This window comes from Eurypyga helias, unplaced genomic scaffold (assembly GCF_000690775.1).
Source record: "Eurypyga helias isolate BGI_N326 unplaced genomic scaffold, ASM69077v1 scaffold30960, whole genome shotgun sequence".
NCBI lineage: Eukaryota > Metazoa > Chordata > Aves > Eurypygiformes > Eurypygidae > Eurypyga > Eurypyga helias.
The window spans coordinates 2,835-30,295 of NW_010224540.1; the positions used below are offsets into that span (position 1 = coordinate 2,835).

Sequence of the window (27,461 nt, forward strand, 5' to 3'; positions counted from 1 at the left end):
TTAGGCACAACTAGACCGTTTGTTTCTCAGCACAGGGATGACAGTGCTGGGCACTGACATTTTCAGCTTGCTCCTACTCTTCCTCTTGCCTAATCCACGAGAGCGAGTGTGCAGGCGGGGACCACTGAGGTCAGTGCTGCTGGGAGTTTCTGCCCGGCTGGGCTGTAGTCGCCAGCTGGTGTGAGCGGTAACCTCTGACTCACCCGCACAGCAATGACGAGGCAGTCTGAGGAAGAGGGAAGCGCTGCCATTTGGGACTCTTCCTCCTCTTATATGCTTCAACATCGGTGAGTCATGAACCATGACAGGGTTGGAGGTGTCAGACCCCGTGAGGGCGGCGAGGTGGCAGCGCAAGGCCGCGGCGGTAGCGGTGGGGCCTTACAGGGCTCCGGAGAGGGGGGAGCTCCAGCCGTAGCCCGGGGCTGTGGCCTGGTGCCTGCACTGAAGCCCCAGGTACCAGGCTCAGTTGCTCAATAGAAATTTGGCAAGCAGCTCTGCCCGGCACTTTTTCCATCCCAGGGCTGTGACGTGGACCTGAGACGGCCTGGCAACAGGCCTGGCGCCAAGGGAGCAGGAGGTAGGGCTCCGCTGAGGGAGCTGGGGTGGGGGGAGAGCAACGTCCTGGTACGTGTGGCACGGAAGGGAGAACATAGGCCCAAAGGAGAAGACTCCCCTTGCAGGAGTTACTCACTGTACAGCAGTGAGACGACAGAAGCAAGCCCTGTTGAAATCTTCGGCAGTGCCCAATTGGAAGCAGCACAACAGTACTGTATTCCGAGCAGAGGCAGCAACAGTCCGAAGGCCGGCGTGGGAGTGACCCAAGGCCACGTCCGCCATGTAGGCAGGTGTCCCTGGGCACTGCGAGCTCCCAGCCTTGAGGGGTGCTGCTCGCTTCCACTGTGAGGGTTATGTGACCTAAGAAGGGGACGGCTCTCGACTGCATCACACCGTGCAGGTCGGACCCTGAATAAACCAGAAAACCAGTCTTTGAATATCCTCAAGGAGAAAGCTTCACCTAAAATGACCAGATTTTAACAAAGACATACACAAACTCAGTTGTGCCGTGTAAGTTCACTGCAAACACTAAGGCAAACAACCGTACAGGAAGAAAAGGGATCAAAAGTAGGTGAAATTTAAAACTCTGGATGTGGATGAATATTTGTGCTGGTTTTTTTTTCCAGTCTAAAAACTTTAGTTTGCACTTTAATATTCTTAACAGATTTCAGACGAGTGTTAATAAGAGTTGTGCCTAAATTAGAACAGAATATGCATGTTGCGACCTGTACGCAGCTCTCCAGTCTCAAAGCAACTCTGAATAATTGAACAATCTCATCAAAATGATAACTGATAGCTCACTAGAATGATACGACCCAGACAGAAACATCCTTTCTCCTGCTCAGGATTAACTGTGGCCTCGTTAGCACCAAACGTTATTTATCTGCTATGCATGTGCAGTCCTACACTTGTCCCCTGCACACAGTCCGTGTAGACCAACAAAGCTTGTTCCATCAAGCAGCTGCAGCATTCCAGCTCACTCTAATTCTCCAAGAGAACTGGAGAATCCGAAGCCTCAGCCTAGGTCACCATTTCAGACACTTCAGAAATTAAAGACTCCTCATTTCAGAGTCACCAGGGGACACAGCCTTGGCTGTAGGCAAATATTAAAACCCACAAGTAAATAAGCAACAGTATTCCATTCATTTTCACTACGATGCCCATAACGAGCTTTTTAAATAACAGAAAATTACTTCAGTTTCTTATTCCAACCTCCCTGTTCTTTTGGAGCCACCACAACAGAAAGTATAGAGTCCAAATACTGGTGAAATATTTAGAATTGGGATTTGGCTTCTGTTTGTCCAGGGCTGTTGTCTAAAACAGTGCCTTTCTTTGTTCTTTAGGTCTGTGCTCCACTCCCTCTGATGAGAAGCCTGATCCAAGGTCTCACAAACCTGGGGAACACCTACTACTCCCCATAAACTGGGTTCATTTGGTCTAAAAGTGGTGGATGGAAAGTGTGTGTGCTGAGGGGTTGTTACTCCTTGTCTCAGAATGGAAATAGCCCTTGAGCAACAAGAAGAACACGTACTGAAGATGTACTGGTATGTGGGAAAACTCTGAGACTCCTTTTCCTTGCAATGAATTTCCTGGTATTACCTTACGTTACTCTGGGTATTTTCATCAAGACACCCAACAGTCATCTTCTTGCAGAGTTCATTCCTCCTAATGCCATGTCTTTAACTTTTGCTGTCTTGTCTGCTCTTGAAAAAAATGTGCTTGCACCTGCTGGTCTTCAAAGGAATGAGATCCCGTGGTTTTAAATTCCCAGTCTATGGTTTTTGGTAAGTAACAGTCACTGATTCCCTCAGAGCGCTCTTCTTTCCCTTTGCCCCAAAAGAAGGTGGAGAAGGTAGAATAAAAAGAAGGCATGTGGATTTATCCACAGTCAATGCAGGTTTGGGTGGCCAGTCCCCACGGCTCGTATTTTTAGCTCCTCTGGCTGCTTAGTTAACTTCTGATTTGCTCCATTTCCCAAGAATGACATCAGACAGGAGAATTCTTAGAAGCTGCTGAAATTGTCTTAACAGAAATAAATCCACAAAGAGACTTCAGTTTGTGGAGTGCTGGCTACTCAGCCTGCCGAGAGGGCAGCTGGGTGAAACTTCAGCAATGCTCCAGGGACTAAACGTCACATATTCTGCACAGGATAAATATCAGGCTCAGTTTAAGCTCCTTTTGGAGTAAACTAGGTTTAACTAGTAAGTTAAACGTCTCTTCAACTTTCAAGGCCAAAATGGGAGACAGGCAGACAATGTGATTTTGCTGAGGGAGTGAGGGCGAAAACCAGAGGCTTGCTACTGGTTGGTGCCATGGTTGGTGCCTGCGAGCAGGAGCAAGCAGGAAGTGATGCTCGAGTCACATTTCCCTAAGAGAATAAGCCACTGGAAAGGCTTCATGTACAGGAGGCTGGCTACAACCAGACCTCAAACTGTGAGCAGAGGGAATAGTTCTCCTGCGGTTAGATGAGCAGGGAATACACGATACGTACGTAACTGTACATCAAAAGGCTTGCATCAAAAACCATCTATTCTTCTAATAGACAAAAACTCCAAAGCACCTGATGTTAATTAACTGCTTGTCTTAAAGGGGTAAAATCACTATGTCTGAGCAGGGTGATACATAAAGCAATAGAAGCTGTAATTTTGGTGAAATCTATGAGATTTTTCCTCTAATTGATAAACATAAAACATTTTGATTTTGCTTATAAATGGAAGATTAGCTTCCTTGAGCTTCTAGTGTTTAAGTTCTGAGCATGAAGGGACAGAGTTTCAGATAGATGCGCAAGGACTTAACTACATAATTCCCATTAAAGTTAATTAAATAAAATGATAATAACTATAATTAAAACCCAGGGATTTATCCTATAAAGTAATTTAAAGGGACCGATGGATGGAAGGCATAATACCATTTTAATCAAATTACTGCTGACTCACTTTGGGTGACGGTTATATAACCGGAAGAGAGATTGCAAGTGGATCCAGAATAAACACTGCTCACTATTAGATACGTGCAAAGCACTGCAGAAACAAGTCTCCTCTAAAAACAAAACGCACCCAAAAATATTATATGGGAAAGCATATTCCTCCAAGTTTTAATGCACTTACCACACAGCTGAAGTTTGGAATAGTTGCATATTTGTAAGAGTAAGGGTACAGCAGCATCTGTGCATAGGCGTGGAAGGACAAATAGGCTTTTATGTGTTTCCGATGTCTGCGGAGAAAATGAGCAACAGCCTTTACTTCAGGCTCAGACTCAGGAAAGGGACCACAGTAGGTGTCATCGCAGGGGTGAAATGAAGCACCTTCATCTAGAGATTGAAAGAGAAAGTTGGTGGTAAGCGATTGCGGAGAACTTCTGCGGGCCAATTTCTGGCTCAGCCTGTGCGGGCCTGGCTGCAAGAGCGAGAAAAGCCATACGCAGATTGCTTTCGTGTGACCCATGGGCATGAAGGAGCCAGTGGGACCTCAGCACAGCAATCTCAGTGGGATCTGTACCGTACTAGATGCTCGATCATCTGGCAGACACACCAAGTTGCCAAACAGCCAGTTCTTCCCACAGGGCATATTTTTAACCCAACAGAAAAAGGAGAGCCTGACCTCACCGTGTTTTCTTCCCTGGCTTGCCATCGAGTGGCACATTTTATGACAGCATTCAAGTATTGAAACTGCGGAAGGGTCTCAGTTGGTCTGTTTGAAATCAGAGCGCCATACCGCTTTCACTACTCACTGCCAAGACAAATCGAGCCTTCACAAGCATTTTAACCTACTAGCTACCCCGGCGGTGCTTACAGTGGCAGGAAGACAACCTCAGCAGGCATTATCTTAAAGGCTCGTTTAAAACACGAGAACAGTTCCCGGCTACCGACTATTTTCACTCTTGCAAACCTCAGGGGAAAAAAAATGACAAACCACATGGGACGATCGCTCAGTTAGCCAAACCAGAAATCGCCTCAGTTTCACAGGGCTCAATTCTCCTTCAGGTTTGGGGCGGGGGTTCCGTTGTGAGGGGATCTTTCACCATGGCGAACTGCTCAGGCAGCAGTAAGCTGCAGCGCTGTAGCCTGCCTGTGCTATCCCACCAGGGACTGAAGGATGCGACTCAGAAAAGGAGATGTGGCAGCGGCTCCTTTATCATCCGGCAGTTCTGGATCTAAGCCACCATCTCATTTACAGCTTAGGGCCTGGGCCTAAAAAGAACAATACTTATGCAAATCCACTCTGCTCTTTTATCCACTGTGATTTCAAAATGCCACATGTTTTACACTGACCTGCAGAATAACAATAGTTTGTTTGCAACATTCCCTGGTGTCATCAGGGACTTACAAAAGCAGCGCTTTATTAGCTTTCCTGTGTCTAGTTAAGTACCACCACGCCACCTTCGAATAATGAGAAAAGAGCAGTGTGTGAGAAGGCATAATGATATGAACTAAAGCAGGGTTATGCAATCAACCTAGTGCCCAAAAAATTAAAAAGGGGAAGAATTTCATGCTGCAGCTTCATTTGTAATATGAAAATCCAGGCTACCGTTCAATGGCCACAGGTGGGGATTTCAAGAGGTATTAGTGCTTAGATTGCAGTGGATATGGAAGGGCTATAAAGGGGGCAGATGGTCTTCTCCCTGCAGAACAGATGGCCACCAAGTCATCCAAATCCCAAAAGCATTCTTCCTTGATGTCTTGTCAGACAATCTAGCTAAAGGAGAGCTATTTAACAGAACCTCTGGAGCCTTTGCTTTTTTTTTTAATGGATACTTCATCTTCGGTAACAGTGTTGTCATGAAAATGGACATCACTGTTGATAAACAGCAGACTCCTACAAGCTAATGGTAAATGACCCAATGGTAAAATATGGCTCCGTTTAGCGACTTTCAGCAAAGAAAAACTCACTACTACCCAGCCCGCTATTGCGAGCCATTTGCAATCCCAGCTGTAGTTAATGCTTTTCTTTCAGTGAAGCTGGCTGGTAGTAAAAAGAGAGGGTTCCCATGCTGGCCTTGGATAATATAAGGATATCCTCAATCTTCAAGCTGGAAGTTCTTTCAAAACCACCCAGAAGGAAAAAAAACCAACCCAGTACAGTATGTATCAACTCCTGTGAAATTTCGGAGCTGCGGTCATGAGAAGAAAATGGGATTGCAAAGAATGTTACCAGGCTGCCTTATTTTTGTACCCGATAGCATCTAGGGGGGAGGACGAGTATCCTCCAACATCCGTCATGAGATCAAATGCACAAAGGAAATGTGTGCAGAGACTGATAAAACCAATGCTTTGGTACAGAAGGAAGACTGGGAAGATGGATGAGCTGGAGCAGGATTCTCAAACTTCCTCACAGCCACTTCTGCCAGTGTGGGGTATTGTCCTTGGTGAGCAATGGGGTGCATTGGAAATTGGGATGCACTTGAAACTTTAACTCCCACTGGAGCTCTCTTGGGGGCTTCAGATGCAACCCCTTTAACCGCATTTGCTTTATGATAGAGTTTAGTTCAAAGTACCTCATTATTGGCTTTAAAGTTGCTACTTATTTCATGAACATTCAACCACTGTGTTAGATACTGCACATATATATGTGTGTGTGTGTATATATATATATATATATATAATGCGAGGAGCATTTCTGCCCAGAGATCTTGCTGTCAGCATTCACCTGGGTCTGCGTGCAATTTCAGGGCACTATTTTGGGTACAGAGCACTGCAAAGTGAAATCTGCCCCAATCAGTGAGTGCTACGGCCCTTTTCTCAGTCCCTAGAGAATACAGAAGCAACATCATAAAGCTTAAATCAAAGTCCCACATTAGAAGGGAAGAGGAAAGCAGAAAGGATGCTGTGTTATCTTTACCAACTAGCTCACTGCAGCCAGCATTCAGCAGCTTTGCTGGGATCGGATTCTGCCGCAACACACCTGCCTGGAAGCCCCACGGTGAACTTGAAGCCTGTCTGCGAACCGTAAGCGTGACCGAACTGAATTAAAAGGCTTTTGCAAGCATCCGCAGTACGGAATGTTAAACGCACCATGATTATACAAGCCTCAAAGTGTGATATGATCCAGATTCTTCTCTGCCTCATTTAGTGTCAGATTAATGAGAACACAGGGCGCCGGGTGAGGATCTTCTGAGCACCAGTCAGCCCAGTTAATGAACGAGCTCTTTATTCTCTGGCAAAATAGAGACTCAGACCGAGTTTGGGGTCCGATGAGGGAAGCAGAGCATGTGCTTGGTGGGATGATGAGCAACCAGGGCCTGTAGTGACAGGACAAGGGCTAACGGGTTTAAATTGAAAGTGGGGAGGTTTCTTTTTCAGGAAGAAATTCTTGCCAGAGAGGGTGGTGAGGCACTGGAACAGGTTGCCCAGAGAAGCTGTGGATGCCCCATCCCTGGAAGTGTTCAAGGCCAGGATGGATGAGGCTTTGAGCAACCTGGTCTGGTGGAAGGTGTCCCTGCCCATGGCAGGGGGGTTGGAACTAGATGGTCTTTAAGGTCCCTTCCAACCCAGACCATCCTGTGATTCTATGATTCTAACCTTGAAGGAATTTTTATTTTTTAAACTCGGGGTGGGTGCCTGTCTTTCACTTTCAGTGCCGGGGAGAAATGCAACAAGATTGCAACACACAGCACGTGTGTGTCTTGTTATAGTTTCACTCAGCCTAGAAAAAGTGGGGGTTTAGTGAAAACTAAACAAGCATTTTCAGGACCGATTAAAATGTGTGCTTTAATACAGTGGCTAGGGAGCAGGAAGAGGGAGGAGCAGAGTGATTTGAATCCAAGAAAGATTAATGAGAACTAGAAAGAAAATGCAGTGTGTATCAATGTTGTGCTGACAGGTACCTATAATATGGCCCTGAAGACTTTGTAAGAGAACTGTTCATTCCAGCAACGCCGGTGGCTATCTTCCGAACAGTGAATGTATGTCCCCCGAATGCCTGCAGTTGTGACTTACATGCTTAAGTAAGAGATGATAGCAGTGATGCAGTGATGCAGAAGAACAAGTCCTGTGAGGAGCAGCTGAGCGAGCTGGGGTTGTTTAGCCTGAAGAAGAGGAGGCTGAGGGGAGATGTGGTCGCTCTCTACAGCTCCCTGAAAGGAGGTTGTAGGGAAGCGGGTGCTGGTCTGTTCTCCTGGGTAACTGGTGACAGGACAAGAGGAAATGGCCTCAAGTTGCGTCAGGGCAGGTTTAGATTGGATATTAGGAAAAACTTCCTTACCGAAAGAGTGGTCAGGCGTTGGGACAGGCTGCCCAGGGAATGGTGGAGTCACCATCCCTGGAGGTGTTCAAGGAACGTGTAGACGTGGTGCTTGAGGACATGGCCTAGTAGGTACAGCAGTGTTGGGTTGATGGTTTGACTGGATGATCTTACAGGTGTTTTCCAACCTTAGTGATTCTGTGACTTTTGTTCGTTTTGGCAGTATTTTTGCAGCATCAAATTGCCTTAAAGATCATGACAGCAGCCCTGGGGCTGTCTTCTGTAGTGGAGGGATTCTTAGCTAACACAGGCTTTCTGTAACTGCTTCTGTGCCAGTTCCCTCCTTACTGCAAGTAGAGTCAAAAAAAAATTGGAAGCGTATTTCACAGGTCCGTACCGTATTGAACGAACGCTTCTGTTCACTCTCACCTCATCTGTAATCTCCCCAGGCAGATTATTCACACTCACTTTTATCCTTACCCTTCTCAAAAACCTACTTAAAGCCTCCACTCCCTGCAAGCCAGCCTGAACAGGGCTCACTCCTACTGCCATCAATCCGAGTATTGCAGAAACATCTAGACACTTCCAGTGGAAGAGGGACGGGCCGAAGGGAGGGCTGTTGTGCTAGTGCTACACAAACACCCTTTCTGTCCTGACAAGTTTATAATGTAAATCGGGAAGGCGGAAGAATGCTGGAGGAGCAGAGAGTTGCACAGAGAGGTGAAGGAAGTTGCTGAAGATGGGAGAGCAGGTCAGCAGGAGAACCAGGCGAACACCACCATGTTCCACAACAAAGTGCACCAGAACTCGTACGGCTGCCTGCTCCTGCGTGACTGGCACTGTCTTGCTGTAAGACTTAATAAAATACCACCTCTTCTCCAGTGGGCCCATTCCAAATCTTCTGCTCGTATTTCATTACTGCTGCGTTCTCTATGCAAAACTGAGGTCAGTTTTTATGAAAGTATTTACAGAAGTGCTGGGGGTTTAAAATTGGATCTCCGTGCATTTAGAAGCACATTACTTCTTTATTAAATCACTAATAATAGTGGCCTTAAAATACTCTCAGACATTTCTCTGCGAGGCCAACAAAGTAAGTCTGACATTTCCAAAACTAAAGTCGTTCCAGAGAAATAAGGAATTAAATAGAATGGAAGTTTGAAATGTTTCCTAAAGCTGTAGTCAGGTAAATTCTGAAATGCGGTGGGCCAGGCTTAATACCGTGCTTCAAATTATTTACATGATTGCAGAAATACAGAATAGCTGTATGTGCAGCTCTCCATGAAATTCTGCCACACTCTCCCTGATTTTTTTTTCACTTGTGATGAGATGTGTTTTTCCAAAGTTCAGGGCTTTTTTTTTTTTTTTAGAAGCTCGAAGGAAGATTTGAGCCCTGGCTTGTGGCTTCATGGGAAAGCAGCTTCAAAACGCTTCACAATGGCTGTGACCTAACCTACTTACTCTGTTGGATAATTAAATACAGGGTAATCTGAACTGGTGGACCAAAGCATCTCCAGACTTACCACACCATTTCACTTTCCAGTTGCGATTAGCATCAACACCGTGACAGTGAAACCTTGTGTTCTTCGATCTTGTTTTTCTCCAAAATCGATCCTAACATAAGTTATAAAATAGTTAAATAGTAATATTACTATATTTTGGCAAAAAAAATCTATTTGTACACATAACAAACCAACCCTGGTAAACATATTCAGTGTTGTATTTTAACTGGAGTAATTTACTTCCAATTTGCATGCCACAAAGTGATGGACCAGATTATAAAGTCACCTTTGAATAACATAAAACCATTCCATCTTTCATGTGTGAACAATTTTTTGAGGAATGCTACTGATACTACTTACATGTGTCCAGCTAAAATGATATCCATCCACATTAAATACAGGCATGATATAGAAATACAGCTGAGTAAGCATCTTTCTCATGGCAGGATCAGTCTGGTACGTCTGAAGAGCCTAAAGCAGAAAAGCCAAAGAGAGTAGTTTCCATAATATAAATAATTTCCCGATTAAGTATTGTGACAGGCTAAGACAGTCACCGTGGCCTTCGGCACCACTGACATCCTTAGAGCTGTACTTGAAAGGCTGGCATCTTCCTGCAAATGTGGTTAACAGGCAACATGTGAACACGACATAGGTGTTCACTCTCTCTGCTTCTCAGTAACTTTCAAGAGCCAAGAGAATACAATTCACATTACAGAGAAGAAAATGCATACAAAGTGTTTCTTGACACGGGAGCTGAAAGTCAGTGGAATAGATTCTTAGTTGAGGGAACGAGTTTATCTCCTGTAAGACAACGGAGTGCTGTTGTTTCCACCAGGTGATGATTTGGTGAAGTCAGAGCATGTCTTAAAGCGCTTAAGGCTCACATCACATAAACTTTTGTTGTATCTGAAGTAATTTACTGTATGCACAATCATCAATACAGGCAGGTTATTCCTTTATAATTTAGAAAACCCTCTATTTGTGGAGAAACTCAAGTATAGAGGTTAGTAGAGGATGTCTAGGTAGGGACAGTATTTTTTTTTCCATTCTACATCTTAGAAAAATGCAGCAGACCAGAGGCTCCTCTGCAGTTCTGTTTGCTAATACCAGTTTGTTTTGCCAGTACTCCTTCACATTTCAGGAAGGTTGAACTCCACATGCTGTAGCAAAAATACATCTTTGCAAGTGTAAGTCTTGATTCTGTAAAGGGAGGAACCAAGTGCTTCACCTGGCAGACAGAAAGCCTTACCCCACTGACGCTGGGCTCAGAGGGATGCCCGAGGCTGAGCTCTCCTGGTGCTGTGATTACAGCCTTCTGCTCTGCAGTGTTTCTGGCCCCTTAGGTCAAAGAAGTAACATGCTTAGGGGGACAAAGGGAAACCTTTGCTCTGAAATGAACTAAACTAAAAGCTTTGCAATTGACAAATGCCAGGGAACAGTGTGAAGTATAGGAATTCAGTACCATTCGCCATCCAGAGGGACCTGGACAGCCTGGAGAGGTGGGCCACTGCCAACCTCATGGAGTTCAACAAGGCCAAGTGCAAGGTCCTGCACCTGGGTTGGGGCAATCCCAAGCACAAGTACAGGCTGGGGGAAGGATGGATAGAGAGCAGCCCTGAGGAGAAGGACTTAGGGATACTGGTGGATGAAAAGCTGGACATGAGCCGGCAGTGTGCGCTGGCGGCCCAGAAAGCCAACCGTATCCTGGGCTGTATCCAGAGAAGTGTGGCCAGCAGGTCGAGGGAGGGGATTCTGCCCCTCTGCTCTGCTCTTGTGAGACCCCACCTGGAGTGCTGCGTCCAACTGTGGAGCCCTCAACATCAGAAGGATATTGACCACTTGGAGCGAGTCCAGAGGAGGCCACGAAGATGCTCAGAGGGCTGGAGCACCTCTGCTATGGGGACAGGCTGAGAGAGTTGGGCTTGTTCAGCCTGGAGAAGAGAAGGCTCCGGGGAGACCTTATGGCACCTTCCAGTACCTGAAGGGGCTACAAGGAAGCTGGGGGGGACTTTTCACTAGGGCCTGTAGTGACAGGACAAGGGGTAATGGGTTTGACCTGAAACAGGGTAGATTTAAGTTGGATGTTTTTTGTGGAATACCTGTAAGAATTACCCATACAATTGAACATGTCTGGGGCTGAAATTTACTTATGGAGGAGTTTGAACACTTTTTTTTTTACTAAGGGCCTAGTGAGACTTCTAAATACTTCTTCTAAGCTGTTCCTTTTATAAGCTCACTCAGCCTCTGCTTCCCTCCCAGCAGTGCTCTCCACCTGTAGGTCCTTCAGCCTCATTTGCAGGCCCAGTGCAGTGTGTCATCCCTGTGCAAAGCCACCGACTCACCCTGTGCTACTCCACACCGAGCTCCTCTTCTGTTCCAGCCAGGCAAGAGGAAGGGAAGGTGAGCAGGAGAGGGCAAGGAGGACACAGCAAAGAAATGGAATGAGACCTAGGGACAGCATGGGACAGCACGGCATGCAGCACCGCAGTGGGGGTCAAGATGCTCAAGAAGGTAGGGTTATCATGGTGGAGAAGAGGATGACAGAGGGTTTTTGAGGGAGCCACAGGCTGCCTGGGAGAAAGTCCCTGGCCAGTGCAGAGGTCACAGGTCCCCTGGTCCATGTGCCAAAAATCCCCCAAAGACTATTAGTTGGAATGATATTGCATTAATATTTGATTTATTTGTGTTTAGGAAGCCACATAAGGGTTACAAATACATTTGGATAAAAATGTTGGTATTCAGGACTAATTAATTGCAGTTATAGTAAAAAGTAATTTTGTCATAACAGAAAGCAATGCTTACTCAGAAATAATGACTGTGAAAACAAGGCCTCTGTTTCATTGACCTTCCACTTGCAGAAATCACATACTAAAGTAACTGGGGCTACTCTGTGCATTAAGTTAGCCCTGTCCTTAAATCTTCACAGGTTTAAGAGCCTCTCTGGTAAGTATGGATTTTAGATCAGTAAGACTCTTCTTAACGTGGAAACAGAACCAAGTTGTGCTCCAAAATGTGAGTCAAGGAAAATGACCATGTTTACGAAGCTTATTTCAGGGAGAAGCAATTTGGCTGGGGAGGAAATAAGACACCACTTCTTGAGGTTTTAAGATGGTATTACCAAATTAGGCTCAGGTCGTGTCTCCATGGTGGGTCTTCACATGTCAGTGATAATGAGGTTGGCATATCTGCTTGTGTCTGTATTTATGTATGCCATTCTTTTGCTGCCAGTTACATCTGTAATTATGCATTTTGTTCCACTGCAGTGTTAAACACTGTATTGTAAACTGGAATGCTACAAAATGAAACTCTTTAAACCACTTTTACAATCATCTCCTTAAAGTAACTACAGGTATTAGCTAAGGTAATAGACTCTCTAAAAATTGCATGGATGAGCTTTGCAAATTTTTCGGAACCTTTCCAAATTTGCAAAAAGTGACACAATGAAAGTACTTGAATTAAGACTTTTCAATGTTCAATACATTTTAAATCCTGTGAATAATATATTATTCTTTCTAGGGAAAAGCATCACCATTTAAAAAATGAAACAAAACATAGACTGCAAAATGCCAAGCACCTTTTCATTTTTTAAAGCTACTCTGTGTTATTTTAATGCCTGCTGTCATTGACAAAATACTAGGAGATACTTTAGGAAGCATTCTAGTCCCCAGTAATAGCCTTCAAAATTTTAAAATGTAATGTAATGGATATGGTGCAGCTTTCTTCTCCATGGGAAGCAAGAATGTAGATGCTGTAACCTGGCATAAGTGAAATCATATTCACTCTTCCTTCCGAAAATATTTTGTCCTTTGTACCGTTTTTATCTGGCGATTTGATTTGATGTATGTAATCAGGGAACACAGGCTGGCCAATCTCACCTCCCTTAAGAGGCAGTCTTTGGCAATGTGCCTTACACTTACTAAGGCCTGTCCTTGCTGGAGCAAAGCCCACAACCTGCCTTTTGTGACGTGACTCCCAAATCCTCTGAACAACTATCATGTGAACCACTCCCCCCACCCCAGCAGTGCTGAAACGTTTTCTCTTCTTTATGACACAAGCAGGACGAATATAAACCATTAGTGAATTAACTGCATTGTAGTTGCACAGGGCTCTCGGAATACAGAGTAATGTGGTTGTATACGGCTCGATTCTGCTTCCCCATCATGCAATCAATAGCAGCTTTGCTGCTGACTGTGCAGAGCGCCAGGCTGGCCCAATAAATGCTGAATAGTGTTATTAGTGAATGAACAGATGATACAGGAACCCTGCCAACAGCGTGCAAGCAATCTGCCTGGGGGGCGGGGGAAAGGACCAATGATTAATAGGAGTGGGCTCGATCATCTGGATCAGCAGAGTGGTGGTTGTTGATTGAGCTACGGCAGCAGAGGATGGCTGAGGATCGGGTCCATAGGAAATTTTATTCAGGGGACGAAGTGAACAAAAAAGCTATATTGTAAGCTGCCAAGGCAATAAAACACAAGAGTTTAAAGTGGATTTAGGATGCAGTTGGGCTTTTTATAAAGTACGGGGATTGACTGAGAAGGACAAAGCAAGGAGACAGGGTTGAGACAAACTCTGAAATTGCAGTTGAGCTTAATAACGGTTTGCTGTCCCACAATTAATTATTATTAAATTTAAGGTAACAACCAGCTTTTGCTGTTTCTGGTTTTGAATTAAACAGTTACTATTTTAGCAGAGGGAATTGATTCCCTGGCTGTTCTACCAGAAATCACATAAAACTGCCTCCAACAAACCAGGATTAACTCTTCCATGCCATCATTAAGATATCAGTGAAAACATCCTTTCTGATGGTAATATACAATGTTTTGCTATTGTCTGTACATCTTACGCTTTAGCAGGGTGACATTATGATCTGCAGTTCAGGCTGTCATTGCCATTTTATCAGTTTGGCAGGTTACTACTTAGCTCTGTCTCTGTACTTGGAAGCAGTATTTCCATCTTTTTTAATCTCCATTTTTGCTTCTACCGCTAGTGTCCTGCTTTGGCACTCAAACCACAAGCAGCGTGGTAAGCCCATTATTAAGGCCAAGACACAACTGAGTATCTAAAAACAAATGGCTTAAAATAAAGGGTCAAATTTTCAAGGCCGAAGCTTCAACTGTGTCTTAATTTTTTTTTTTTCTTAGCACCAAACAAAATCTTCCATCCTCTTTGGAAGCATTTCCTACAGGAGGAACATAGAAACAACAACTGAGAAAGATGAGTGTGCTGCAACCACTCTGCAGCACTCAGAAGACAGCCCATAAAAGAGTCTGAAAAAGAAGGACCTGCAGGATCCCAAAGGCGTCCTTACACTGCTACCTAAGGATGCAAACGGAGAAGATGATGAAGCAGAGGAGAGGCAGAGGGAGGACAGCATGATTGACATGTTAAAAGAAACAACCAGCAGTTCCAGGAAGCTGGTGCAAGACCACCCAAGCAAATGCAGGATCTCGTGGGAAGAAGCTGCATAGCTACACAGATCTTAATGGAGATAGGAGATGCAACTTCTTGTTTCCACTCTGTGAAGTAAAACTCATAGGTCCCAAATAAATCAAGAACTGCCTAGCAGGAAAGGCAAGGCACAGGTTACTCTGAAGCACTGTGAATGCCTGAAAAGGGCAACACAAACTTCTCTACTAGTAACTGTAAGAAACTAATGCCCACCAACTTGGTGGAGACCCACCGAGATGTATACTACACCTCTGAAAAATGTAATTCTTGAGTTTTACATCCTAGTTATGCTGGTCCAGAGTAGTACCTATTGAGAGCAACCCAACAGAACTCACTTGAATACACTGATTAATTAAATTGTTGAGCCACAATTGAATAATTAAGACACAAATTATTGCTTATACTTCCATTTCTGGAACAGCTAAATTATGCAAACCACAGAATTTTCTTTCACAGTCCTTTCTCATGCTCAACAGTGCTTCCACATATCAGTAGTTTTACTGAAGTCCTAATTCCTCAGCATCAACATACAGCAAGTAGTATGTTGGAGCAATATTGTGAATTCTTCATGCCTTGAAGAAGAACCTACCCAACAGCTTCAAAGCCTTCACAGCGCATAATTTGAATGTCCTAGTGTTTAATACTTACACAGGAGTTTGTACTAGCAAGTGTCATTGAAGAATTCCTACTACAGGTACAACACAGCTGCAGGGTTACTTTTATCCAGATGCATTCACATTGCGAAAAATTAATAGCTGCAAGCAAAATGAAAGTAATTCTTACTTTCTTAAGATCATGGGTAGGCAGGAGGATGCAGCTGAGAAGTTGAAAGTCACAAGAGAAGTATTCACAAAAGAAATAATGCAGGACTTAATTCCTTTTGGAAAAGGAAAACTGGAAACCATTTTAACTGGGGTTGTTTTTTTTGTCATCAAGAAGATGTCACGGCAAAGGAAAGCACCTTCTTTAAACTGCTGCTGTTGAATAGAACCTGGGAGAATCTACCATGGACCAAAAGAGAAAGGAATACTGCACAGTCTAAGAATGGTTTGCCACAGCTGCTTTTAAAACAATGCATCACATGCCTCGTTGTGGTGGTACCACGGTACTGCACTCCATCTTTTTGGCATTGGCTTAGATTTTACCCATTAAAATTAAAAAAAAAAAAAAAAAAAAGGCATCACAACTGAAGGCTCAGTCTGGGAAACTCCTACTGGTAATGTTCACTGCTACTTTATTTTCCTTCCCCCCAGAAGCGGCGCACTTTAGCAAGCTCTGTTTTCACTAGCAAGGATGTGCTGGAGCAATGCAGACACTCCGAGCCAAGTGGGACGTGAGATGGCTGCTGAAATAACCGAACTCATTCCGAACTGAACCAGCTGCGGGGCGGAGGAGGGATCTTGCGTAGAAGCAGAAACTACATACACATAGGTGTGTTTACCACACACAAACTTCAAATGGCAGGAACAGCATTTGGAGGATGAAAAACTCTGGAGGCTAACACAGATTCTGCATTTGTACCAGCAGCCCTTGCTGTTGAAAGGCTGATGAATGAAGTCCTGAGTGAAGAGGCTGGAAGAGGTGATCTCTGTGATGGAGAAAAACCAAATAGTGTTGCAGGCAGAAGCTCCTGACAGAGAAGAATGAGCTAGCTATAGACAAGTAAGGCTGAGTGTTTCAAATATAGATGCTGCAGGATGAAACAGATGGATTTTTCCTCCAGATAATGGATATATAGGGAGCACTCAGAGAAGTCAATTTTTTTCTGAGGTTAGGCCGCTAAAAAGACAGCTGGGCAGATTAGAGTCTGGCAAACAATAAAATTAAGCTCCAGTGATTGTACAACATTTACTGAAAGAGCTGCAGAGTTTGAGGAGAGATCAGTCACCAGGTGACTGGCCCTCCAAGGTGAGAAGAGCCCAGTCTCCAAGCTGCCATAAGCACTGGCAGCTGGGCAGGGGGCTGCAGGGGGCCAGAACACAGCCCTCGGAAGCTTCTGCCCCTCCTAAAACAAGGGTGAACTAAAAACCAACCAACCAGTGGAAAATCCGCACAGGAAGGTTTAATAGAGCAAGAAGATGCGATGGTTTAAAGGGCAACAAAAAAATTTCAATTCAAACCAAGAGTTTTAGCTGAAGGGAACTGACCTTGGAAAGAAGGAATGATTCCAGCTAAAGGGTGAAAGGAAAAAGCTACAGGTACAGTGTTTGTTTTGGCCTTGCATGCCTCTGATTCACTTTGGAATATTTCAAATTATTTCCAGAGCTCTTCAGGTTTCTGACAGCCAGCACTCAAAGACATGTTAAGAACAGTGGCATATCTCTCCCCAGGAACTGGGGTGGCTGCTAGGGAGAGGCAGTCAGGCCCTTGCTTTCTTTCCTCTATGGTTCAAAACTTCTGCTTGGAGAACTCCAAAAAATGTAGATGCAAAGCCTATCATGAGGGGTGAACTAACCACATCGGCTCAAAGAGTAACTAAATACAGGTGTTACGAGCATCCTTTAAATTAACATTAGTCTAAAATCCTGGATTGTGGGAATGTGGCATTTCAGCTGTACCTGTTCAAAAGACCTAAGTTTGTTGACGAGTGATAGGTCAAGCAGATAATTGGTACCACACATTAGTGTGTTGCTTCATATAACTATCTTACACACCTCCAAGATCAGACTATTTGTGGAGTGAAAAACTGGGATCTGAATTTCATAAACAGCAGTATTTTGAGGCTCTGATAGTTACGGATAGCAAGAGGAAATAAATTTTCAGACTCCTAAAGGATTACTAGTTTTGATGGAGCTCAGCAAGACCCAGGAAGGATCCAGACTGTGAAGCTGTTTTCCTGACCGTGTGGACTTCAGCACTGGAATGAATGACTGAGTGCTGCTCTGCCTTTTGATGCAGCATATTGCAGATGTTTTGTCCATCGGACCATGGAATTTTGCAGAATGAGTATAAGTGCTACATTGGCTTTCAGCAGATCTTAAAGTAGGAATAATTACAGCTTTATGGCCTTCTGACCACATGGCCTACACGGCGCAGAAGAGCCAACCCTTTTTAACACTGACACTGTCTGGTCTCCTGTTTGGGCCTGTGCCTGATGGCCCTGTTGTCCTTATTCAGTTCTGTATATGTGTACGTGCTGTTATTTTAGGTATCCTGTCTTTACAGTCAAGCACTTCATAAACATTCCCGAGGAAGAATCTGAGGTCTTGAACCCTGCAAAATTCCTGGTAAAGACTGGTCTCTGGGGCCTGGTCCATGAGCCTAATGGCTGGCTAATTGGCAGTATGCATCCCATATGCATCCCACAAGGTGACTCGTAAATCAGTCTCAAGCTTAGCACAGTGTTGCCATTTTGCATCTTGGACAGTCTGTGTGTCTCTCTTAGCTCATTATTATGGAGTGAAAAGATGAGATTCAGGCCTGGTTTTGGCAGCAATCAATACCAATGTCAGCATTAAAAAAAAAAAAGTCTGCCTCCAGCCTTTAACTTCTTTGTTTGGGGTTATCTGTCTGCTCCCTGGGTGCACGATGAAACACAAACACATCATCTTGAATAATTTGGGAACTCATATAATTGGGATCATAGAACACCCGCATTTCAGAATTCAGACTTTCAGCCACACGTCTCACAATTTAAAGAACACGGAGCATACTGATACTCTTTTCAGATTTGGGATTCTTCTGAGATGAGACAGCTATTATGGCCCATCTTTAAGGGATGATACAGCACTGCAAGATTAGCAGCACTTTAAAGGTGTGGATTTGGATTCCTCTACTATACAGCTCCTTTCTGGTGTGCATGTGGATAGGGGTGAGTGAACGTTCATGGGTACTCCAGCAAGGTCAACGCCCAAACCAAACTCATCAAGGCACCTTGATCAAATCCAGAAAGGTCAGAAGTAATGCTGAACATTTTTTTTCAGCAAGGACCTGAGATATTGGCTAGGTTCCATCCCAGAAGAAGCAGTAGGTAGCACTGCTCATCCAGAAAAAAACCCACAGCAGTCTTGCATTACAGAAAAGTGGCTGTGTGCAATGCAATGTCAGCTGACCCACCTTCACACAATATTACTATTTTGAGGAAAGTCCTCAAGATTTCAACATTTGAAAAATATAAGAGCCTAGGGACTCTACGGAAGAGCATGCCATATTTTACATTTGAGATGCAGATCAATGTATGAATCTGATCAATGTATGTGAGCTTTCCTTTTTTCCTAAAAAGGCCTGCTTTGAGGATGGGAGAAGATGATGATGGTGGAGGTTACTGCATTTCCAAAGTGTGAGGCTATTTGCACCTTCATCTGAGGCCCCGATGAGGCCACTTGCTTAGAGGGATGCACTTGATCTTAATGGATGTTTCTCTGACAGTTGCCATCGGATTCTCAGAACTTTTTGTCAAGAAATACCATCCGTGCTTGCTTCATGAAGGTTTTTAATTACATTTCCTGAATTTTCTAACCTTGAAATACAAATTCCTGCGTCAGAAAGGAAGAATCGTGCATCTTAAAGTCACATCTCTTGTATGTTGTTTTCTGAAAATGTTTTATGAATGACATTTCAAAGTTATACATTATCGACATGGATCAAATGGCAGCATTTATTTGAAGGAAGAAAGTCAAACCAGATGTAGCGGGAATCCTCATCTGCTTCCACTAAAACTGAAACAGAATCTAGTTTTGATGTTAATTTGAATAGCTGCCTGTGACCCATATTTCAGATTTTAAAAACAACAGAAAAATCCTAAATCTGAAGTCTGGATGATTTGATATCTAAATTCTACCTCTCCTCTCACAATTGCACACCAAACGAAGAGGAGTTAAATATTCTTATTTAACACATATACATATATAACTGTACTTTGCAAAAATTCTATAGGTTTTGCTTCTTTGTTTGTATGAGGGCTATCTAATTTTGGATTAAAAACATGTTATGTCTGATAAACAAATTTTGTTTCTAAATTCTACTGCCTTCTTCAAACACATAATAGGGTCCCTTTCTTTCCAGTCTGTAATATTTACTAACACATTTTAATGTATGGTTAGATACCATGCATTTTCTTTTTAAACTAGGCTAATAAACCTTTCTTAAAATTCTTTTCTAAATCTCTTGCAGTGGACACAAATTCTGGGATACATTAGATTCATTTATCTTTGCAGTTTGCCTTCAAAGTAGACCACATATAATCAGTTCAGTTTCCCTTTACAGTTCCTCTCGCTTCCCTACTCTACCACTGGTCTCAGTGTTTCCACTGTCAGGGCCTTTTTTATCACCCCTTTCCAGCTGAGTAGGGCTTGAAGTTGGGTGGAATTCTGCTGTAACCCAACTGGTACTCTGCTACAACACAGGCACAGACACTTCTCTGTGGCTCATTAGCTGGGACCCAAAGCTCTGATCTGGCATGTGCAGGGCGTTCCTGTTCTTGACTTCAGTGGCCATGAGGTAGGTTTTGTCAGAGGCCACCAGTACGGCTAACCCTGTTAGGACATCTGATTGTCTTTAGCTGAGAGACTACAGGCATTCAGGGGCGCCTTCTACAGAAACAGTGACGCTGTTATTAACACCAGAACTATGGAATACAGGGCCAAGACCAGAGCTCATGCTGGAGTAGATTATAATAAAAACAAACAAACAAACAAAACCACAAACAAACAAACAAAATGAATCCCCCAAACCAAACAATAGTCTTCACTCTCCTTTTGTTTGTTTCAAAATGTGAGTAGGCTGGTTTTGTACTTTCAATTATATTATCACGTAATGCAAAGCTCTTTCCTGTGCATTCTCTTTCGCATTTTAATCTTTAACTTCTATACCTTCTTCCCTTTTCCTCTCATTCATCTGTTCTTTTTCTCTAACTATTGTATTTGCCCAAATACAGAACAAGCCTGTCTAGCAGGCAGCCTCTTGCCTTCCCATCCTCACTTGCTCCAGCCTCACATCCTCACTTCCCAAGTCTGATCTGCCTTAGTCTGCTTTGCATTTCAAGATAGACAGGACCCGGGTTCCGCTCAGCTGAACAATTCCAGATGCTTCCTAGAAAGCAGGGAGGCTCTACCCATACCCTGGCAAGCCACACTAGCAGCCAGCTGCACGGTGGCACCTCCACCCTACGGAAGATGGTGTCTCCCACTGCTTGCAGAAAATTCACTGGCACCCAGAACCTGCCACTTCCAGAGATGCAAGCAGGATACCGAGGGCTCCTAAACTCGCTGGGAGTACCTGGTCAAGTTTGCAGCACCCAGTTTTGAGCCTGAATGTGAAGTGAGTCATACATAGAGATTGTTTTCTAAAGTAAATCACTTGAAAAGCCCAGATGGACACAAGAGTATGGATACTTCAACAAAAAGAAGTGACAGATCACAGGGTGAAGTGAAAGCTCCATAAAATATTTCAGGCTGCCTGCATAGTAGAGGGATGCACGTATGCGGTCCCTGCTAGAAAAGAAGTTAACGTCACATAAGTCAAACATTTCCTTTTGCTTGCCTTAATGGGCCTGTGGTGCTGTTCCTTAGTGTCAACAAACATGCCAGGAAAATTCTGTTGCCAAGCTGACTGCCCTTTCCCACAACTGCCCCCAAGCACTAGGGAGGATGGAAAATGGGCTGCTGCACTGCAGAGGTGCTCAAGGGAAGAGTTTGCCAGCAAAAGAGAATTGCAGAGTTTGAAACACGGAGAGACCTTCGGCTTTGCCAGAGTTCTTACTGAAAATGTCTAATTCATTTAATGAGAAAAGCAATATCCTAAACCGAACAATCTAACAGTCGTGTCTCTCCTGCCCTCCCAGCCATTTTTAATATGATGGAGACACTGAGCATAATGTATTCTTATCCTGATGCTTTTTGCTTTAATGCTGGAGTGAAATACTGCTGTAATCAAAAAAGAAAATATATGTGACCTGTGAACAAAGGCAATGCATGACTGAGATGGGCAAAGGTGGTACATTCTTGTAGTCTCAAGGAATTCTGCAGAAACTTCCTTTAATCTAGGAAAATGCTTTTACATAGTTACCGAAACAGTCTTACTAGGAAGCTACAATACGAGGATCTCAAGTAACAACCAGAAGGTTTTAATATACACATACACTACCTATATTCTGCCATAAGCTCTATAGAGAAACCTTATGATTTTTACCTTGCTGACACATCACAGAGCTTTACGGGAAAACTTCGGTAAGGAAGATGCACTTGAGCAACAGGTTTTCCCACCAGCACCTGTCTGTCCCAAACATCTTCCCTCCTACTACAGCCTGTTCTCTTGGGTATGAAAGCTGCTCAGAAATAGTGGCAAGTTTCTTCATCTTTACACTAAGTAAGTCCTAATAAGAAGACACGCCGACATTGCACACTGAACTTTGGAGATCACCTCCTGGATCTGGTTTAGCCTGTCCATGCATCACCAGCTGTGCTGAGAGGGTCACCCAAACTGCAGCGGCCTCAGCATTTCTGCACTTGCTCTCTCTGCTGCTGTGACTTCTGCTGGAAGTTCACGCATGGTTGTGTGATCATCTCAGCATCAGGGTGTTGATGATGTAGAGGTTTACTCTCGTGAAGAGACTTATAGGGCCAGGATCTTTCTGCTGAGCAGACAGATCCCAAAAAATCAGAGGGAGTTCCTTTAAATCAGAGGAGGTATTAATGCATTGTAGAATTCCACAGTGATGAGGTAGGAAAGAAGGGAGAAAATTGTGCATTTACAGGAAGAACCTTGCAAGCAAAGATTTTCACAGAATCACAGAATGGTTTGGGTTGGCAGGGACCTCAAAGACCATCTAGTTCCACCCCCCTGCCATGGGCAGGGACACCTTCCACTAGACCAGGTTGCTCCAAGCCTCATCCAGCCTGGCCTTGAACACTTCCAGGGATGGGGCATCTACAGCTTCTCTGGGCAACCTGTTCCAGTGCCTCACCACACTCTCCAGGAAGAACCTCTTCATTATATCCAATCTAAATCTACCCTCTTTCAATTTAAACCCGTTACCCCTGGTCCTGTCACTACAGGCCCTTGTAAAAAGTCCCCCCCAGCTTCCTTGTAGCCCCTTCAGGTACTGGAAGGGGCTATAAGGTCTCCCCGGAGCCTTCTCTTCTCCAGGCTGAACAAGCCCAACTCTCTCAGCCTGTCCCCATCGCAGAGGTGCTCCAGCCCTCTGAGCATCTCTTATTTTAAGCAAGAAATTGGTATACACAATACTCAAAGCACATCTGTTGGTTTTTTTGGAAGCCTTCTTTGACTTCAGTGAATTGCATTGCAAAGTAGTCTCCACCGTGCAGATAATAACCCTCCTGAACGAAAGTTTGTTGGTCAAGGGGACATGTCAAAATCCTGCAAGCATATCATGCATCAGAGATGAATCCAAAACTGGAAGAGGTTAAGTGCTGATCTACAGAAAAAGATGTACTGGACAAGTGGAAAACAAAATTTGAATTCCTTTGATTTCACTGATCATTTGAAAAATGGCAAATGGATGGATATGAAGGCTAAACCCTACATACCAAAGAAAAAAGGAGCATAAATCCAGTAAGATAGGATCAAAGAAACACTGGGCAAACACCTGATATTCAGAGAACGTGATAACTGTAATTTTGGGTGAAATCTGTCTAGGATTGTAGTTTCATATTCCTATGGAACTGCACAAAAGAGAAAGGTCTGTCTGAATCACAGTCCTTAAACCAAAGATAGTGCTGAACAACACTGGCACTGATTTACCTGGATGACTACCAGAATTACAACCTCCACATTTCAGATCTTGGAATAAAATCCTATTTCATATCGCTGCCAATATGTGTCTGGCATAGTTTAGTCCTGTGCCTAACTGTCACTATCCGCTTCGTTTATCAAGCATTTATAGATCTACAAATGAAATTTTTAAAAGTGGTATACAAGCTAGTTATTGCTCTTACTAATAGTATGTTAGCTCAGTTATAGCAGTTTATTGAACTGAAAGAACTGCATGGCTGTAAATCATGAAACACTTACTTCTTTCACGAACCACTGGCAAAAGGCAGGGCCAATCCACTCTCTTGCATGAATCCCACAGTCTATCCAGACAGCTTTCTTGTAGGGCCGTGATCTTTTACCTAACTTGAAGTGTGGAAATTCATGGAAATATCAATAGATCTCATGACATTAGTAAGACACAATAATGAGAAAATAATAGAATACTAGAAACACTAAACCATTTGAATTTCCTCTTAGGAAGGGACACAAATTTATGGTTTTCAAAGGTATGGCAAGATAATGATATGCAGGTTGGCCAAGATAATGAAGCTGATCTATGGAAAAAAAATACAGAAAAAGTGAGATTTGTCAATTCCTCGTTTATGAGGAATGATATCCTTAAATATCACATGGAGCAGGGTGAGGAAGAACAATGCTACAGGAATGGCCTGATGCACAATCAAATTTTCAGAACTCTGCAAAAGTGTATGAAAAGGAAGTACATTGAAAGTAACATTTTTTTGCACCTTGCTGACAACCGTTAATTTGTGATCCCAATACTGTGAATTGAGATCTCACAGCCCTGGAACACTGTTAAAGAGGAAATGTATGTGGCACATGCTGAGAAGGGCTCCAAAGTCCTCGGGGGTCCTGCTCCTGCATAACTGCTTTCCAAGTTGTCTATAAACACAAAATTTCCCAATTCCCTTAAATCCAAATCCTGCTAATTGAACTTGGCCCGAAATCTACTGCCATGCATGTACCATCCAAGTGAATACGATTTGGCATTTGGTTTTCCAGCTTTCAATTTTTTTGTTCAAGATGATATTCAGAGAGATACTTGGATCTTAGCAACTCAGCCTTAGGGAACACTGATAACCTGTGTCTCTGGCGTACACGCTGTAACATAAATCACAACATAGTCTGATTAATGGCTGTTTAATCTTTACCTTGAGTACAAAGAGTGGTCTCCCTTCATAGGATTTTCCAACAGAGAACATCTGCACAAGATCTGAATGAGATTTATTCAGATGATGCATCCAATCCTGGATCTGCAAATACACAAAATTGTTGCTTCAGTCTCTGCATTTCATAGGAAGCAACAGTAAGGAATTTATTCATCTCAGCTCTCAGTCCTCTGTACGCTTTTGGATTTTCCTGTAGTTTTTCTTTTTGTCTTTTCATTGTTTTTTTGTTTTGTTTTCACACATGAACTATCATTGGGGTCTCACAGTTCTATTGGCAGAGGCTGGATGCAGCCTTCAGTCACCCAGGATTTGTTTCCATTTTATCACTGGATTTTACTGAAATGCGTTAGCTGTTCATCAAAAAATCTGGGGATGGGACTAATCTGCCACTCCCACCAGACATTAATGGAATGAAGAAAGAAGGTGTGTGCCTGCCTGCCTGCCAAGAAGCAGAATGGCAAACCAATTGACCTGCAGGATTCAGAGCTGCTTGCGAGATTTGTTTCATGGGCACCAGATCTCGTCGAGGTGCAGCACCCTCCACGCCCAGTCTAGTGACTCTGAAACTCTGCATGTGTGCACACTGGAGTCAACAGAAATCATTTATCCAGGTGACTTCCAGGATAGTAACCCGTATCCATGAATCTGTATCTAAGTGTTTTTAAGTCTTTGGGCCTCTTGTGCAAATGCTTAAGTATTTGCTCATGTTGCTTACTTAAATGACTCAGTGAGACTAACCACTCACTGAAATCCCTTATTCCATCAGAACAAAAGGCTTACTTCAAAAACAAAACTCAGAAGCTGTCAAATACAGTTACATGTAAAGAGAAGCCTTGAATACAACTATTAAAAATATATATTTTCAAGAAGGTGCCTGTTTTTGAAGAAGAAACATTTAAAACACTTCTGAACTCGATGACCTTAAAGGTTTTTTCCAGCCTAAATGACTCTGTGATTCTAAGAAATCTTAGCCTTATTAAAGACAACAGTGTAGTGGCCAACAGGAACAATATGAACTTTCACGTACTTCTTCCAGGGGGTGATACACTTCATAGTTATACTGGGAGAGGGACCTTCGATTCCTGTACGACCTCGGTCCAGTTTGGTTTTCTATTGCTTTCTGTAGGTCTGCTATGAGAATCCTAGGTGAAAAAAGATAGCAGTATTACTGAAAAACTAGTGGAACACACAGGCTAAAGCAGAACAATCATGTTTAGAAGAAATATAGCTGGAGTTAAACCATCCTGACGTTACTTCATCTGTTATATTTTGACAATAAAGTGCTTCAGGCTTATTTGAATACGCGCTGCCAAATAAATACTCCAGCTGCTTTGAAATGTAACAGTGCCTTCAAAAACCACAATGAGCTTGTTAAGCGAGTAAAACAGAACCATGTAAATAATGTAGCCAATGTGAAGGAAAAGGCATGTTTATAGAGCAGCGTTTGTTGTCTTCCTTTACAGTCCAGTTACACCATGTGATCATGGAGCTTCAAAAACTGATTTCAAAAACCATAAAAAAAAATCTTTTTAAGGTTAGAAGAACATGCACATACTTTCTCACTGGAGTATTGTACTGACATGGAACATCACATGTACCTACAAGTTGTAGAGGCAAAACAAAAAAATGAAGAACTCGGCGGCACTATCATTCTGTGTGCAACACAACAAAGTGTGGGGTTTTGTTTACAGTTACCTAATCTGCAATAGATGGTTGGATGGTTATTTTAAAATAACTCAGGGGAAACGTGACACAACACTAACTGTAACTTAAATATGCTTGCATAAACAGTGAGAGGTTCTTTGCATTAAGAGCGAAATGCAGGAATACTGGTTCAAGCTGAAAATTTTCCTATTTTCTGGCAAAACCAAACGATGCAAATATAAAAAGATAATAAAGAGAACATCTAAAAAGAATTATATCAAAGAGGTTGGAGCACCTATCCCTTCCATCACATAGTGGGAGGAGCTGGGAGTAGCGTCGCTGACATCAGTAACATCACTATAAAACCGCGGGCCATCCTTCTGCTGAAGCAGGGCAATGTGTAATCACCATACCACTAATCCATCATTCCTGCAAAACGATGGTCACATTCAACCTTTTAAGGTCTTGTAGGTGTTAGCTGCAATGATTGGAAAAAGAGGGAAAGAAACTGCATTCACTCTGGTCCTAACTCAACTGTGCAGCAGATACCACAAAGATAACAGGTCTATCTGCGTGTATGTATAATGTCAAGGTTATCCACATTCTTCAGGTGTATTAGCAACGTAATTGTATAATCAGGAATTACATTGTTCTAAATCAGCAACTTTTATTAAGCAAACTAAGCGCTTATAATCTTGCAAATTGCTATACACTATAAAACCAGTACTGTAAAGCATTTAAACCTGTAGTTAGATCAAAGCAGTGGTATTATTCAAGTCATTAGGACACCTAATATGTTAAAAAAATACTTGCCTGCTTTGCTGAATTCTGATCAGTGTAAGTACCTACCAGGATCAAGCTCTGTTTGTTCACTTTTACAGTAACAGATTTAATTTCCCAACTCCTGACTGCTGACGTGTCTGTACCCCAAATGAGCTTTGATCATCTTCACTTTCAAATGGCTGTGTACTGTGTGTGCGTGTAACACAAAGGCTCTTAAGTCCCTCAGGTCTGAATACAGCCCAAGTGGCTTTGTTGCCAGAGAACTTAGAACTGGGGCAACTTGGTGACGTGAGTTTATCTGATGCCTGGCTTGTTTTCATGACCGTCTTCTTGTCATAAAGTCAAACACTAGGACAGATGTGTCTGTCTTACAGGAAGGGGCTGGTCACCCTATTCGTTATTAGGGTTGTTGAATGTTTCCCATATTTAAAGATTTGTCATAAGTTAGGGAA

General features: G+C 43.2%; 1 protein-coding gene across 1 annotated transcript in view; it reads right to left on the minus strand.

Moving 5' to 3' along the window:
* CPA6 (carboxypeptidase A6) overlaps positions 1 to 25,724 on the minus strand; it is a gene marked incomplete at its 5' end in the record, with an annotated part of 27,240 nt that extends 1,516 nt beyond the window's left edge. Inside the window, 6 exons of the mRNA XM_010161891.1 lie at positions 3,663 to 3,865; positions 9,254 to 9,344; positions 9,593 to 9,703; positions 23,654 to 23,758; positions 24,565 to 24,666; positions 25,610 to 25,724. Of these exons, the coding sequence (XP_010160193.1) occupies positions 3,663 to 3,865; positions 9,254 to 9,344; positions 9,593 to 9,703; positions 23,654 to 23,758; positions 24,565 to 24,666; positions 25,610 to 25,724 (727 nt within the window). The remainder of the gene's footprint in view (positions 1 to 3,662; positions 3,866 to 9,253; positions 9,345 to 9,592; positions 9,704 to 23,653; positions 23,759 to 24,564; positions 24,667 to 25,609) is intronic.
* Positions 25,725 to 27,461: the final 1,737 nt, after the last annotated feature.